Source organism: Oncorhynchus mykiss, chromosome 6, assembly GCF_013265735.2.
Source record: "Oncorhynchus mykiss isolate Arlee chromosome 6, USDA_OmykA_1.1, whole genome shotgun sequence".
Classification (NCBI taxonomy): domain Eukaryota; kingdom Metazoa; phylum Chordata; class Actinopteri; order Salmoniformes; family Salmonidae; genus Oncorhynchus; species Oncorhynchus mykiss.
This window is the reverse complement of record NC_048570.1, coordinates 27,336,972-27,352,363: the sequence shown is the minus strand read 5'-3', so window position 1 is coordinate 27,352,363 and position 15,392 is coordinate 27,336,972. Positions and strand designations below refer to the sequence as shown.

Sequence of the window (15,392 nt, the reverse complement as noted above, 5' to 3'; positions counted from 1 at the left end):
TCGGTGCACACTCTCTCATCTTACAGTAAACAGCTATTGTTAACAGTAACCCCCTTTGGGAAGGACTAATTAGTTATTGACTTTCATAAACACATGTGTGTTTTTGGCTACAGTAACCCTAATCAAGACATTGCTTGAGACAATTACATTGCATATGTTAATTGACATATGTGAATAAGTACGGAAATGTGTCCACCATGTTATTCTAACCATTGTAATGTGTTATATATTCCACTAGATGAGGCTGCTGCGTTACTATTTTCTTCACTTAAACTAGAATGTGATATTGATTGAACATAACATTTCTCGCATAGACATGTTTATAGATTGATACCAGTACAGGTCAAACTAGATCACAAGGCCAAAAGCATGTCTCGACCCTAGAACTACTAACACATAATGATTTGAGACCATTGTGCAATAGTGTGACTGCAGGTAAAGAGAAAAGTTGTGTAAGCAGATTTTTGTTGACACGGTTTACAAGTGAACTCTGTGCTGGGGTCCAGACAGTTTAAGGTCTGGCTGGGCTCTAACTTTGCATACTTACCAGATCATTCAAACTGCCCTCTTTCAGCCCCCATGGCCACTACTATCACAGACTCACAGAAGCCTTTCTCTTTGGACCCCTACCATGTCTCTGAGGAATTTGGCTTCATCCTCCCTGCACCCCTGGTAGGTATTTCAATGGATACCAATTGCATTTGTAATTGGTGTCAGTCAATAGTTGGTATTTGCTGAATTTCATTAGGTCTGCTGCTCCTGCTTATAGTCATTTGTTTTTGTTTGTTGATTGAAAGTAAGTGTAAAGTAAGTAGCATTGATTAATTTTGATATGTGTTTGGCAGGTTATAACTTTCTTAGCCTCACACATTCATTTTCCTGAGACCCCAAATCAAGCTGTGTTTTTTTTGTGTAGGTAGTTTGGTATTGCTATTTTTTGTCTCTCCAACCCTGTTCCTGGAGAGCTATCCATCTGTAGGTTTTTCACTACAACTCCAGTTGTTACTAATCTGATTCTGCATATCAACCAGCTACTGTAATCATTAGAATCAGCTGGCTAGATTAGGGTTGGAGTGAAAACCTACAGGACTGTAGCTCTCCAGGAACAGGGTTGGAGAGCCCTGCTCTAGACTGCATTGGCGTTTGAATTTGGAGTGCAGATGAGAGCATTCCAATCCAGGACAATACCTTGACACTTTTCAATATGACTCAATACCCTAAAGACAGAGTTGCCGCCATACTACCAGCCCTGGATGGACATTGCCCAGCATGTTACAGAGCTCATTTACTCTCACATGCTGCGCTCCCACATTCTCAAGGTAAAGCTGTCTATACTGTAAAACTCAGCTGATCAGTAAGTAACAAGGGGTGAAATAGGGGGGATGGAATTCTACCACCTGGTTTGGAAGACATTAAACAGGGGAAATTAAATAGATTTATAAGTTCAACAGCTTTTGGTGACAGTTCCACACTGTTAATAACAATGTGTGACTTCATGTGTGAAGAGATGATGACAAAAGATACATCTGGTTTGATGATGAAGATCATTCATTTCATTGATTCATCACATAGCCTGAAGCATTCAAATATCTAACAAAGTAAATGGGTAATGTGTAATATTCCAAGCATAGTGTATTTATAATGACTAACATTTGTACGTGATAGACTGTAGTGTCAGCTCCATTTTTATACTTACTCCCTCAGATGCCCCTGCTGAACACCCAACTCCTGGAGAGCCACAGAGAGCTGCGTCTGGCCCACTTGGCCCTGAGTGTGATGACCATGGGTTACGTGTGGCAGGAGGGGGAGGATGACACAGTCAAGGTTTTTCACCAACCCTTCTTATTAGGAATATTCTGGACCTGGAGTGGGAAGAGAGACACATGTAACCGTTAGATTATTTTCTTCTAAAATCACAGCAGGTGAAAAAATTGCTGATCACATTTTCTAACTATAAATCAAAGGTCAAAATATCCAGCCACTTTGGCACCTTCAGGTTTGAGGTCAAATAAAAATAAATGTTTCTAGGTCACATGCACCAAATATAACAGGTGTAGACTTTACAGTGAAATGCTTACTCAAGAGCCCATTCCCAACAGTGCAGAGTTAAAAAGTAAGACAAATATTTGCTAAATAAAAAAGGAAATAGTAACACAATACATAACAATATCGAGGCTATATACAAGGAGTGCCAGTACCAAGTAAATGTGCAGGGGAATGAGGTAGTTGATGTAATGCAGTATGTACATGTGGGTAGGGTCATAGTGACTAGGCAATCAGGACATACAGTATATTCTGAAAGTATTCAGACCCCTTTCCTTCTTACACTTTTTGCTACGTTGCAGCCTTATTCTAAAATTGATTACATGAAAAAAATATTCTCAATCTACACACAATACCACATAATGACAAAGCGAAAACAGGTTTTTAGAAACTTTTGCAAATGTATTAAAAATAAAAAACAGAAATACCTATTTACATAAATATTCAGACCCTTTGCTATGAGACTTGAAATTGAGCTCAGGTGCATCCTGTTTCCATTGATCATCCTTGAGATGTTTCTACAACTTGATTGTAGTTCACTGGTGGTAAATTCAATTGATTGGACAAGATTTGGAAAGGCACACACCTGTTTATATAAGGTCCCACAGTTGACAGCGCATGTCAGAGAAAACACCAAGCCATGAGGTTGAAGGAATTGTCTTTAGAGCTCCGAGACAGGATTGTGTTGAGGCACAGATCTGGGGAAGGATACCAAAACATTTATGCAGCATTGAAGGTCCCCAAGAACACAGTGGCCTCCATCATTCTTAAATGGAAGAAGTTTGGAACCACAAAGACTCTTCCCAGAGCTGGCTGCCGGGCCAAACTGAGCAATCAGGGGAGAAGGGCCTTTGGTCAGGAAGGTGACCAAAAACCCAAATGGTCACTCTGACAGAGCTCCAGAGTTCCACTGTGGAGATGGGAGAACCTTCCAGAAGGACAACCATCTCATGCAACAGTCCACCAATCGGGCCTTTATGGTAGATTGGCCAGATGGACGCCACTCCTCAGTAAAAGGCACCTGACAGCCCACTTGGAGTTGGCCAAAAGGCACCTAAAGGACTCTGACCATGAGAAACAAGATTCTCTGGTCTGATCAAACCAAAATTGAACTCTTTGACCTGAATGCCAAGGGGCACATCTGGAGGAAACCTGGCACCATCCCTACGGTGAAGCATGAAGGTGGTAGCATCATGCTGTGGGGATGTTTTTCAGCGGCAGGGACTGTGAGACTAGTCAGGCTCGAATGAAAGATGAACGGAGCAAAGTACAGAGAGAGCCTTGATGAAAACCTGATCCAGAGTGCTCAGCACCTCAGACTGGGGCAAAGGTTTACCTTCCAACAGGACAATGACCCTAAGCACACAGCCAAGACAACGAAGGAGTCTCTGAATGTCATTGAGTGACCCAGCCAGATCCCGGACTTGAATCCTATCAAACATCTCTGGACAGACCTGTAAATAGCTGTGGAGCGACGCTCCCCATCCAACCTGACAGAGCTTGATAGCATCTGCAGAGAATAATGGGAGAAACTCCCCAAATACAGATGTGCCAAGCTTGTAGCGTCATACCCAAGAAGACTCGAGGCTGTAATCACTGCCAAATGTGGTTGAACAAAGTGATGAGGAAAGGGTCTGAATATTTATGTAAATGTGATATTTCCATTCTTTTTTCAAATATACATTTGCAAAAATTTCTAAAAAGAGTTTTTGCTTTTTCATTATGGTGTACAATTGAATCAATTTCAGAATAAGGCTGTAAAGTAACAAAATGTGGAAAAAGTAAAGGGGTCTGAATACTTTCTGAATACTTTCTGAATGCACTGTATAATATACAGTAGCAGCAGCATATGTGAAATGTGAAAGTGTGTCTACACTTTCTAGTGTGTGTGTGTGTTTGTGTGTGTGTGTGTGTGGCATCAATATGCATGCGTTTGTGTGTGTGTTTTATGTGTGTGAGCTTATGTAGTGTGTGTGTGAGTTGGAGTGTCAGTGTAGTATGTGTGAGGGTGTTGGTAGAGTCTAGTGAATGTGTATGTGTGTGTGTGTTGTATGTGTGAGTGTGTGGGTATTCTAGTGAGTGCGTATGTGTGTGTGTGTGTGTGTGTGTGTGTGAGAGAGAGTGTGTGGGCAGAGTCTAATGAGTGTGTGTATAGTGTGTGTGAGTGTGTGGGTGGAGTCTAGTTAGTGTGTGTGTGTGTGTGTGTGTGTGTGTGTGTGTGTGTGTGTGTGTGTGTGTGTGTGTGTGTGTGTGTGTGTGTGTGTGTGTGTGTGTGTGTGAGAGAGAGAGAGAGTGTGTGGGCAGAGTCTAGTGAGTGTGTGTGCGAGTGTGTGGGCAGAGTCTAGTGAGTGTGTGTGTATAGTGTGTGTGAGTGTGTGGGTGGAGTCTAGTGAGAATGTTTTGTGTGTGTGTGAGCGTACGTATTGTGTGTGAGTGTCTTGGTAGAGTCTAGTGAGTGTGTATGTGTGTAGTGTGTGGGTAGAGTCTAGTGAGTGTGTGTGTATAGGGTGTGTGTAGTGTGTGGGTAGAGTCTAGTGAGTGTGCATAGAGCATGTGCAAGGAAGGCAGTGCAAACGGTAAAGGAATAAATAACAAAGGGAGTCAATGTAAATAGTCTGGGTAGACACTGGGCGTAGAAGCTGTTCAGGTGCCATTTGGTTACAGACTTGGCACTCCGGTACCGCCTGGTACAGAGGTCCTGGATAGCAGGGAGTTTGGCCCCAGTGATGTACTGGGCCGTACGCACTACCCTCTGTAGCGCCTTGCGGTCAGATGCCAAGCAGTTGCCATACAAAGGGGTGATGCAGCCAGTCGAGATGCTCTCAATGGTGCAGCTGTAGAACATTTTGAGGATCTGAGGAACAATGCCAAGTCTTTTCAGTCTCCTGAGGGGGGAAGAGGCGTTGTCATACCCTCTTCACGACTGTGTTGGTGTACACTGCCAGGTCTCTGACCTCCTCCCTATAGGCTGTCTCATTGTCGTCAGTGATCAGGCCAACAAAATCAAATCAAATCAAATTGTATTTGTCACAAGCGCTGAATACAACAGGTGTAGACTTTACAGTGAAATGTTTACTTATAAGCCCTTAACCAACAATGCAGTTTTAAGTAAATACCCTCCCCCCCAATAAAAAGTAAGAGATAAGAATAACAAATAATTAAAGTGCGGCAGTAAATAACAATAGCAGGGCTAAATACAGGGAGTACCGGTACAGAGTCAATGTGCGGGGGCACCGGTGTTGAGGTAATATGTACATGTAGGTAAAGTTATTTAAGTGACTATGCATAGATAATAACAGAGAGTAGCAGCAGTGTAGAAGGGGGGCAATGCAAATAGTCTGGGTAGCCATTTGATTAGATGTTCAGGAGTCTTATGGCTTGGGGGTAGAAGATGTTTAGAAGCCTCTTGGACCTAGTCTTGGCACTCCGGTACCGCTTGCCGTGCGGTAGCAGAGAGAACAGTCTATGACAAGGGTGGCTGGAGTCTTTCACAATTTTTAGGGCCTCCCTCTGACACCGCCTGGTATAGAGGTCCTGGATGGCAGGAAGCTTGGCCCCGGTGATGTACTGGGCTGTACGCACTACCCTCTGTAGTGCTTTGTGGTCGGATGTCAAGCAGTTGCCATACCAGGCAGTGATGCAACCCATCAGGATGCTCTCAATTGTGCAGCTGTAAAACCTTTTGAGTATCTGAAGACCCATTCCAAATCTTTTCAATCTCCGGACGGGCAATAGGTTTTGTCATGCCCTCTTCATGACTGTCTTGGTGTGCTTGGACCATGTTAGTTTGTTGGTGATGTGGACGCCAAGGAACTTGAAGCTTTCAACCTGCTCCACTGCAACCGCATCGATGAGAATGAGTGCGTGCTCGATCCTCATTTTCCTGTAGTCCACAATCATCTCCTTTGTCTTGATCACGTTGAGGGAGAGGTTGTTGTCCTTGCACCACATGGTCAGGTCTCTGACCTGCTCCCTATAGGCTGTCTCATCGTTGTCGGTGATCAGGCCTACCACTGTTGTGTCATCGGCAAACTTAATGATGGTGTTGGAGTCGTGTGTGGAATCTACAAAGACAGCTTGTTGGAATCAGCTTGTTGGAATCCTCCCACGGATTGCTAAGGTTTCCATGGAAACATGCAGAATGAGCTAGAGGTTATGCTGTTCTGTGTGTTGGCCATAGGTTCCTACAAGGCTCAGAGGAATGGGCAAACTTAATGATTATGTTGGAGTCATGCGTGGGCACCCAGACGTGGGTGAACAGGGAGAACAGGAGTGGACTGAGCACGCACCCAGAGGGGCCCCCGTGTTAATGGTCAGCGTGGCAGATTTGTTGTTGCCTACCCTCACCACCTGGAAGTGGTCTGTGAGGAAGTCTAGGATCCCGTCCCAGGGTCCTTAGCTTAGTGATGAGCTTGGAGGGCACTATGTTGTTGAACGCTGAGCTGTAGTCAATGAACAGCATTCTCACATAGGTGTTCCTTTTGTACAGGTGGGAAAGGGCAGTGTGGAGTGCAACAGAGATTGCGTTATCTGTGGATCTGTGCGAATTGGAGATGGTACCAGGGATACGAAGAGCAACAAATCATTACTAGATCCATGCACATTAGGGACTTACTGTATGTACATTGGCTATCTGTAAACGTAACCCCAGTCATCATGCAATACACTGAGTATCAGCTGTTATATAACAGCAAGTCCCTCTGATATGAACTCTTATCTCCCATAAGATGCTTCCCCGCAACCTGGCCATTCCATACTGTGAGGTGTCTCAGCGCCTAGGACTTCCTCCCATCCTTACCCATGCAGACGCAGTACTGGCTAACTGGAGGAAGAGGGATCCACAGGGGTAAGATTAGAATACTCAACAGTCTCCTGTTACACAATTCTATTTTTGTCTGTCAGTGATATTTAAGGAAAATGTGTTTATTTTTCATGTCACCACCTCATCTTCCATACCAGACTGTTTGACATGGAGTAAGTATCGCCTTGAATAACTGATTCCAACAAGCTGTCTTTGTAGATTCCACACATTCCAATAGTCTTTGCTTGTTAGCTAATACAATTTGTAAATCTCATAAAATGTTTGCTGGAACTTTGACTTCTTACCAGCTGTCATTGTGGTCTTGGTGATAGTTGTTGTTTTCATCGCTTTCCCAGGAACTTGGAACTGCTTGTCACGCTACCTGGTGGGGACAGTGTGAGAGGGTTCTTCATGGTCACTCTGCTAGTGGAGCTGGCTGCAGTGCCAGCCATTAAGGTGGAGGCCTCTCCTGAAACACACAAAGAGCTGTATAATCACATGTCCAGTTGGTCACACATGTATTGCACATTCTGAGAAGGAAAGGCATGAAACCGTCAGAGGAAACAGTGGTCTTTTAGTTGTGACTAGTAAAGACAAAATAGACAAGACACACAAATAAAAAAATACTACAGTAGCTCACATAACTGAGCAGATAATATCCATAGTGTTATGTTGATGTGTGATGCTTTGTTGTGTTTCAGAGTATTCCTTTGGTTATTAATGGGGTCCAGTGCGGTGATGCTGAGACTGTAACCAGAGCACTAGAGGAATTCAGCCAGGCCATACAGGGCATGACAGATGCACTTAAACTGATGCATGGTACTACAGCTGAAACAGATTAGATTTTTTACGGCATTGACATTCAGTCCAGTTCACCTGCATTCTCAGCATATAGATGTCTCTTATGTTGTTCCAGTGTATGTCAAACCAGAAGTCTTCTATGGCATTATGAGGATCTATCTGTCTGGGTAGGTACTGAATACCCCTAGGCCTAGACGATATAAAATTAGTTTTTATGTCTGACAAAAGTTTAATGACGCATATAATATACATGTAATTTATGAATATATACTGAGAATACCAAACATTAGGAACACCTTCCTAATATTGAGTTTCCCTCTGAACAGTCTCGATTTGTCTGGGCATGGACTCTACAAGGTGTCGAAAGCATTCAAGCTGGCGCATGTTGACTCCAATGCTTCCCATAGTAGTGTCAAATTGGTTGGATGTGCTTTGGGTGGTGGACCATTCTTGATACACACGGGAAACTGTTGAGCGTGAAAAACCCAGCAGCATTTCAGTTCTTGACACAAACCAGTGTGCCTGGCACCTACTACGATACCCTGTTCAAAGGCACTTACATCTTTTGTCTTGCCCATTCATCCTCTGAATGTCACACATACACAATCCATGTTTCATTTGTCTCAAGGCTTAGATATCCTTCTTTAACCTGTCACCTCCCCTTCATCTACACTGATTGAAGTGGATTTAACATGTGACATCAATGAGGGATCAGAGCTTTCACCTGAATTCACCTGGTCAGTCTATGTCATGGAAAGAACAGGTGTTATTAACGTTTTTGTATACTCATTGTATTATATACCTGTATGTATGTTGGTCAGGTGGAAAGACAACTCCTCCATGCCAGCTGGGTTGGTGTATGAGGGCGTCCAGGCAGAGCCTATGGAGTATTCTGGTGGGAGTGCTGCCCAGAGCAGTCTGCTGCACTGCTTTGATGAGCTGCTGGGTGTCAAACATGAAGCAAAGAGTGGTAAGAAAGCAAAGGTCCAGAAGAGTCAGTGCGTACAAAAAATATTACCGCACAAAGATCCATCAATGTTATGCAGAGATACTTTTTAACAGGCCTTTTCTTGTGTAATAAGGAAATGTTCACCACAAAGAGTTGTAACACGTTGTTGTAACACGTTGTAACACGTCCCGTGTTATACAGACATAGACGTCTGTTTTATTCTACATAGACATATATTTTGTACTTAGGTATCCTAAAGACGTCATTTCCAGTGAGGGTGAATGTGCTATCTACATGTACAGGTGCCTTTCTGACCCGTATGAGGAACTACATGCCCCCTTCCCACAAGCGTCTGATCCAGGACATCTCTCTGCAGCCCTCCCTGCGAGGCTTTGTCCAGCAGCAGGCCTGTGAGCCGCTAACCGCAGCCTTCCAGCTCTGTGTGACCAAGCTGCTTGCCCTCCGCAGCTACCACATCAACGTGGTCAGCCGCTTCATCACTGTGCCCGCTGCCCGTGCCCGACAGCTCCGAAACCAGGGGAACATTTCCCAGGAGGAGACTGTCAGCAGGGCGCCCACGGCACTGGAGGAGAAGGGCACCGGCGGCTCGGGCATCATGAGCTTCCTAAAGACTGTAAGGGACCGCACACGGACGTCTTTAATCTAAACTAGAATGTAAAATATGTATCGGATGACTAGTCCAGACCGACTGTGCTCATACCACAGTCCCCAATTCCTGCATGAGAGTCAGACGCCTTGACTTTTTCTACATTTTGGTATGTTTAAGTATTATTCTAGAATTGATTAAATAGCCTTATGTTTTCATCTTCTGTTTGACGATAATGGGATGGACGAAAGCATCACACCAAATTCCATCAGAGACATGCCATGAGACATAAAGTGTTCAGGAACAACGGGCTTATTCTTAAAATGTCTGTGGTCATTGTGTATACAATTTATTTCCAGGTAGGGCACTAACATTTTTAGCACAGCGGATATAAACTGCCATTGTCTGTCCTCTATATAAAGGTGTCTTATCTCCATCAGGGAGTTATTTCAGAACACAATGCAGTGGAGTGAAGCTCCATCAGTTACCAGAGATATTCCTTCACTCCTCTAGACCAGCGCTCCTCCTGCCCACATACACCCCTCACATGCCCCAGCTATCCCTTCCTGGAGTGATAAAGCATGGAATACCCAACGAAATAAAGAGCTGGATTGTGCCATGAATGGCCTGTGTGCCGTGGCATTATCTTCACCTTTCCTGGCTCGCCTCCATTGGCGTTTCATTACAATAACTGTCATGCACCATCAGATAAAGCTGGTGATGTGTGTCAATCTGCCATGGAAATCCAATTCCACAAACATGACTGATCTAACTTACTCTCCCACATACTGAATAGGGAGGACATGCAAAAACAAGAGATTGTCATTGAGGGGAAAATGATATCAGGCATCTGTCCCAAAAGCCATGTTTTTATGGGCTGTATACTAGTTCTTGTTCACTAAACAAGCAAACAGAGAAGGAAAGAGCTCCTTTACTTACTCACACATACCTCTTTTACAATCGGAGAAACTGAGTAGTAAACATGACAGGAAGGGAGGGACGGTCAGACAGACAGACATACAGGAGAGTAGAGTAGAGAATAAGAAGGGAGGGAGAGCATTGGGTGGCGAAAAATAAAATACTGCACTCACATGTCGCAGTGATCTGATTAGAGCCCTCTTCTGCAGCCAAAGCAAATAATCCCTTCCTTATTACCTCAGCGTGGAGGAGTCCCTGACAACCCTCCAGTAAACACTGGCCATCTCTAAGGATCTGTTCATTGTGTGTCCGGGCCTGTTGGGCGAGGGTTCAGTGGAGCTTTTTCGGGGGACGTGATATACAAACACACACAAAAACATACGCACACCCTTTATTCTTTCATATGTTGTTAATTCAAGGTGAGTCCATTGTATTGCCTATGTTGTTATAAAACATTTGCGATCACAATGGAAAAACTACATTGTGAAACCCCACCTTAATCTATGGCCATGGAAATCCACCTAGAGCTGGGTGATTTATTGGTCTCTGTCCTCATTCTGTAGTGTTGGTACAAGGTCCTGTTACAGCTGTCAAACCTCCATAAGATAATGTAAATTTAGTAATATTGCTGTTAATGATTGTATTGCACTGTATTAAACAACCTGGAATTTTACAATCTGTTTTATTACAAACAAGGAGACAAAACTGCTTTTATGATTCACCTTTGGAGTTGATGAAAGATTTTCAAGATATTTTTTCCAGTTGTTATAAAATGAGCCATTGTTGGAAGAGAGAAGAATAAATGTAATTCAAGGCGCCTCCCCTCACAAGGTTAGTAGGAGCCTGAGCAAGTCAGGGCCTTTTGTCTTAAAGGTTAACAGAGCCACGATCAGAGTGACGAGCATAGCGGCTCACACCTACACCACTAGTGAGTGACTCACTGGCCAGGTGTGGAACAGAAACAGTGGCAATGATTTGATTAGATTTATTAGGGTCCCTATTAGCCAACGCCAATGGTGACAGTCTTACTGGGGCCCAACATATAACAAACAATATATTACAGGCAAAATACTTCACAATTTCCATACATTTAAAAACATTAACATGTAGTTTGTGTGGGGATCTATCAGGTACACATACATGTCGGTACATACACACAACAAGTAGGTCACGTGCCGTGAGGTGTTGCTTTACTTGTTTTTTTAAACCAGTGGGTCACACACACTCACACATGCACATCCACACGTGCTCACACATGTGCACAGTCAAAAACACACACACACACACACAGTCATAACACCCGTGACTACCCGCATGTTCCTGTGTCTGGCCTGTAGCCAGAGATTCCCCTGTGCACCACCACACGTCCCACTGCTGGCTGTCCACCTCCCTCCTGCTCCACTGATTGACTTCCTCTTCCACTAAAGGTTGTCTCTAATGTCACCTTCCCTGATGGCGCCCACACAATCATGTTATCAACAGCTTCTCATCCGTGTTTTTAACAAACTTACAGGAAGCTCTCGGGGGCTCTCCAGCATGGAGAGGGAATGTCCATCTATCCATCAATCTCTCTTTCTCTCGCTCTCACTCTCTCTGACACACACCCCGACCCCACATGCCTACGAGTACTGTACATGCAGATACACTAAAAGATACATAGCTTGATATGGAGAGCATGACTGAGAGTTAAAGTAGAAACTGAATAGATTACACAGCAGGTAATCGAACATAAACACCGATCAACTATGTATGAGGGTGATGAATTTGCAAACACTCAGGAACCATTAGGTTGTGTTCACACATCTGCCTGTTCAAAACCCAGCTAAGAGCAGTCCTGTTGAGCCTGTGCTTCAGTTGAGTGACAGCTGTTTGGATCTGTGGCCCTTTAACACAAGGCTTTAAAAATACACTATATGACCAAAAGTATGTGGACACCTGCTTGTTGAACATCTCATTCCAAAATCATCTCATTCCAAAATGAATATGGAGTTGGTCCCCCTTTGCTGCTATAACAGCCTCCACTCTTCTGGGAAGGCTTTCCAGTAGATGTTGGAACATTGCTGTGGGGACTTGCTTTCATTCAGACACAAGAGCTTTAGTGAGGTCAGGCACTGATGAGGTCAGGGCTCTGTGCCGGCCAGTCAAGTTCTTCCACACCGATCTCGACAAACCAATTTTGTATGGCCCTCGCTTTGTGCACGGGGGCATTATCATGCTGAAACAGGAAAGAGCCTTCCCCAAACTGTTGCCACAAAGTTGTGAGTACAGAATCATCTAGAATGGTATTGTACTGTATGCTGTAGTGTTAAGATTTGCCTTAATTCCCTAGACCATTATTCCTCCTCCACCAAACTTTGCAGTTGGCGCAATGCATTGGGGCAGGTAGTGTTCTCCTGACATTCGCCAATTTCAGATTCGTCCGTCAGACTGCCAGATGGTGAAGCGTGATTCATCACTCCAAAGAACGCATTTCCACTGCTCCAGAATCCAATGGTGATGAGCTTTACACCACTCCAGCCGTCGCTTGGCATTGTACATGGTGATCTTAGGCTTATGTGCGGCTGCTTGGCCATGGAAACCCATTTCATGAAGCTCCCGAAAAAAAGTTGTTGTGCTGACATTGCTTCCAAATACTGTTCTGTTAGCTTGTGTAGCTTACCACTTTGCGGCTGATCCGTTGTTGCTCCTAGACCTTTCCGCTTCACAATAACAGCTCTTACAGTTGAACGGGCATCTCTAGCAGGTCAGAAATTTGACGAACTGACTTGTGACAATCTATGACGGTGCCACATAGAAAGTCACTGAGCTCTTCAGAAAAGCCATTCTACTGCCAATGTTTGTTTTTGGAGATTGCATGGCTGTGTACTCGATTTTATACACCTGTCAGCAACGGGGTGTCCACATACTTTTCTGTATATAGTGTACGTCCCTGTGCATATTGGGGCTGATTCCGACCCGAGTTAAGTGTTCGTAAATGGAGCGTAATTCCCTTTTTGCGCATTGTTCTCTCTATGCGTATTCTGACCTTGAACTTAATTATGAATGAGAATAGCATGCTATTCATCCAGGATGGAGATCTAAGAAATAAAGGTGTGGCAGAGGTGTGTCAAGGTCAGCCACACTCTAACCTTGACTTAATTCCCTCATAATTCCACCACCTTTATGTGCGAGAAACCTTGAATATGGTCGAGCGAACCTACCAGTTCCATGTGGAAAAAGAATCTACTTCATTTTTCCTGATAGAAATAACAGCATTCTACATGCACTGTAATTTATAAATATATAAGAGCTATTGATAAGAGCTAGGTGAATGAGTAATCCGTTTGGAAGAGGGGATTGTAAATACACAATTTTTTTTATGAGCCCTGGAGGCGAATGTGAAACCAGTCATATGGAAACAAACTGAAAATCATATCAGCATGACAGGTATTACGGCCCCTTTTCCACAGGGAAGTCGGCTATAATTAGCTGTGCAGTTATTCCGAATTTTTATTGTGTGCCCTCAAAATTATGAGACACAAGTTATAGGGCTGAACCTGCCGAGTTGATGTATGAGTTGATGTATGTTTTAATTATATGCCCAGGCTTTTCTCTATTTTATTTTACAATTTGTAACATGTTAAATATTAGCTACTATCCAGAGCCACCGTCAGTAATAGGCGCATACATTTATAACTCTCACTTCAGTGTTACTTTTCTTCCAATTGTAGCATACATTTAGGCTCATTCCATTCCATTCTGTTTACTTTTCATTCCTCTGTCACGTCTGTGTGGATGATCCTGAGGGTCGCAAGCTTTAATCGATTATATTAGGCTAACATTGGGACTTGTAGTCTATTTGAATCATTATGGAACTCAGACCACACATAAACGTTACAGTGCCTTCAGAAACTATTCACACACCTTGACTTTACCACATTTTGTTGTACAGCCTGAATTTAAAATGGATTAAATGTAGGTTTTGCGTCACTGGAATACACAAAATACCCCATAATGTCAAAGTCGAATGATTTATTTTCAAATTATCACAAATTCATAAAAATGAAAAGCTAAAATGTCTTAAGTCAATAAGTATGCTACCCTTTTGTTATGGCAAGCCTAAATAATAGGTTCAGGAGTAAACATTTGCTTAACCAGTCACATAATAAGTTCACTCTGTGGACTCACTCTGTGTGCAATAATAGTGTGTAACAGGATTTTTCAACGACTACCTCAGCTTTGTACCCCTCACATACAATTATCTGTAAGGTCCCTCAGTTGAGCAGTGAGTTTCAAAAAAAGATTCAACCACAAACAAGACCAAGAAGGATTTCCAATGCCTCGCAAAGCAGGGCACCTAAATGCAGACATGGAATGTCCCTTTGAGGTTATTAATTACACTTTGGGTGGTGTATTAATACACCCAGTCACCAGAACGATGCATAAGGTAAGTCTACATGACAACCACTGAGAAGTGCATAAGAAGGGCATGTGTAGGAATTGGCCCCATAGAGCATAATGCTTATCGCTCTGATCAGGCATCCTACAGTAACATTGCATTACGCATATCAATTCCTTAAACCTCCAGCAAGTAATATTGTATAGGAAAAACTATACGGATCTACAATCAACTGAAAAAGTAGCGGAGTGTAATATATTACCTTGATGATACATGATAATGGCAAAAAGTGTGATAATAAACCCTATGACAGTAGAGGGATGGAGAGGTTCTAACTCCAGACAGAGAAAAGACACATGGTGGTGCACACACAGTCAAGAACATTGTGTACTGTAGGACACACTGTACAGTTAGCTTTTCTGCGTGGGATAAACCTCATTAATCCATAGTGATGTTTTATTTATGTAAGGGATGGGTTCTTTGGAGTGGAGCTTCCCTGGGAAAACATTCCTCTTCCTCCCAGGGGATTGGGACTAGTCCGCCGTGCCACGGCAGGATCAGGATGAGGGGGGGGGGGGGGGGGGGGGGCAGCACACACCAGGACAACCAGGACACGAGGGTGTTAGAGAAGTGCACTTCGGGTACACTGTACTCCTGGAGACCCAGAGGAGAGGACCACATCTGTTGATGCACTCTTATCCAACTCCATAAGTATCCTCGCATTCAAAGAGCACATTCATGAGTACAGTGTGATAATAGTAGCTTGATACTTGGTAGATTGGTTAGACAAGGCCAAGCTTTGTAAACAAACATAGCTCAAGTTTAGCTCAAGTCGCTCCTCTGTGGTTGTATGTATTGTGCTACCACCGCTATCTTTGATGTATGTAGTACTAAT

The 15,392-nt window shown here is 43.5% G+C and overlaps 1 protein-coding gene across 4 annotated transcripts; it reads left to right on the top strand.

The window, feature by feature from the left end:
- The first annotated feature begins 472 nt into the window (after positions 1-472).
- LOC110525639 (indoleamine 2,3-dioxygenase 2) lies at positions 473-9,419 on the top strand. Of its 4 annotated transcripts, none has more exons than XM_021605945.2 (10): positions 487-672; positions 1,224-1,319; positions 1,705-1,824; positions 6,771-6,889; positions 7,003-7,017; positions 7,201-7,300; positions 7,546-7,663; positions 7,761-7,812; positions 8,467-8,615; positions 8,843-9,419. In XM_021605945.2, exons 1-10 carry the CDS (start codon positions 580-582, stop codon positions 9,259-9,261), a joined length of 1,281 nt encoding a protein of 426 aa, XP_021461620.1. In that variant the 5' UTR covers positions 487-579; the 3' UTR covers positions 9,262-9,419. The 4 variants fall into 4 exon arrangements, with proteins under 4 accessions (XP_036835645.1, XP_021461622.1, XP_021461620.1 ...); XM_021605946.2 differs by having other exon boundaries at positions 493-672; positions 8,897-9,419; XM_021605947.2 differs by lacking the exon at positions 1,224-1,319 and having other exon boundaries at positions 480-672.
- The last annotated feature ends 5,973 nt before the right edge of the window (positions 9,420-15,392 follow it).

Bases quoted from the DNA above. Each gene is read 5' to 3' on its own strand.
- LOC110525639 (XM_021605945.2), top strand. From the start codon at position 580: ATGGCCACTACTATCACAGACTCACAGAAGCCTTTCTCTTTGGACCCC. The intron at 7,301-7,545 runs GTGGAGGCCTCT...GTTGTGTTTCAG, and splicing joins CTGCAGTGCCAGCCATTAAG to AGTATTCCTTTGGTTATTAA. The intron at 8,616-8,842 runs GTAAGAAAGCAA...TTTTGTACTTAG, and splicing joins CAAACATGAAGCAAAGAGTG to GTATCCTAAAGACGTCATTT.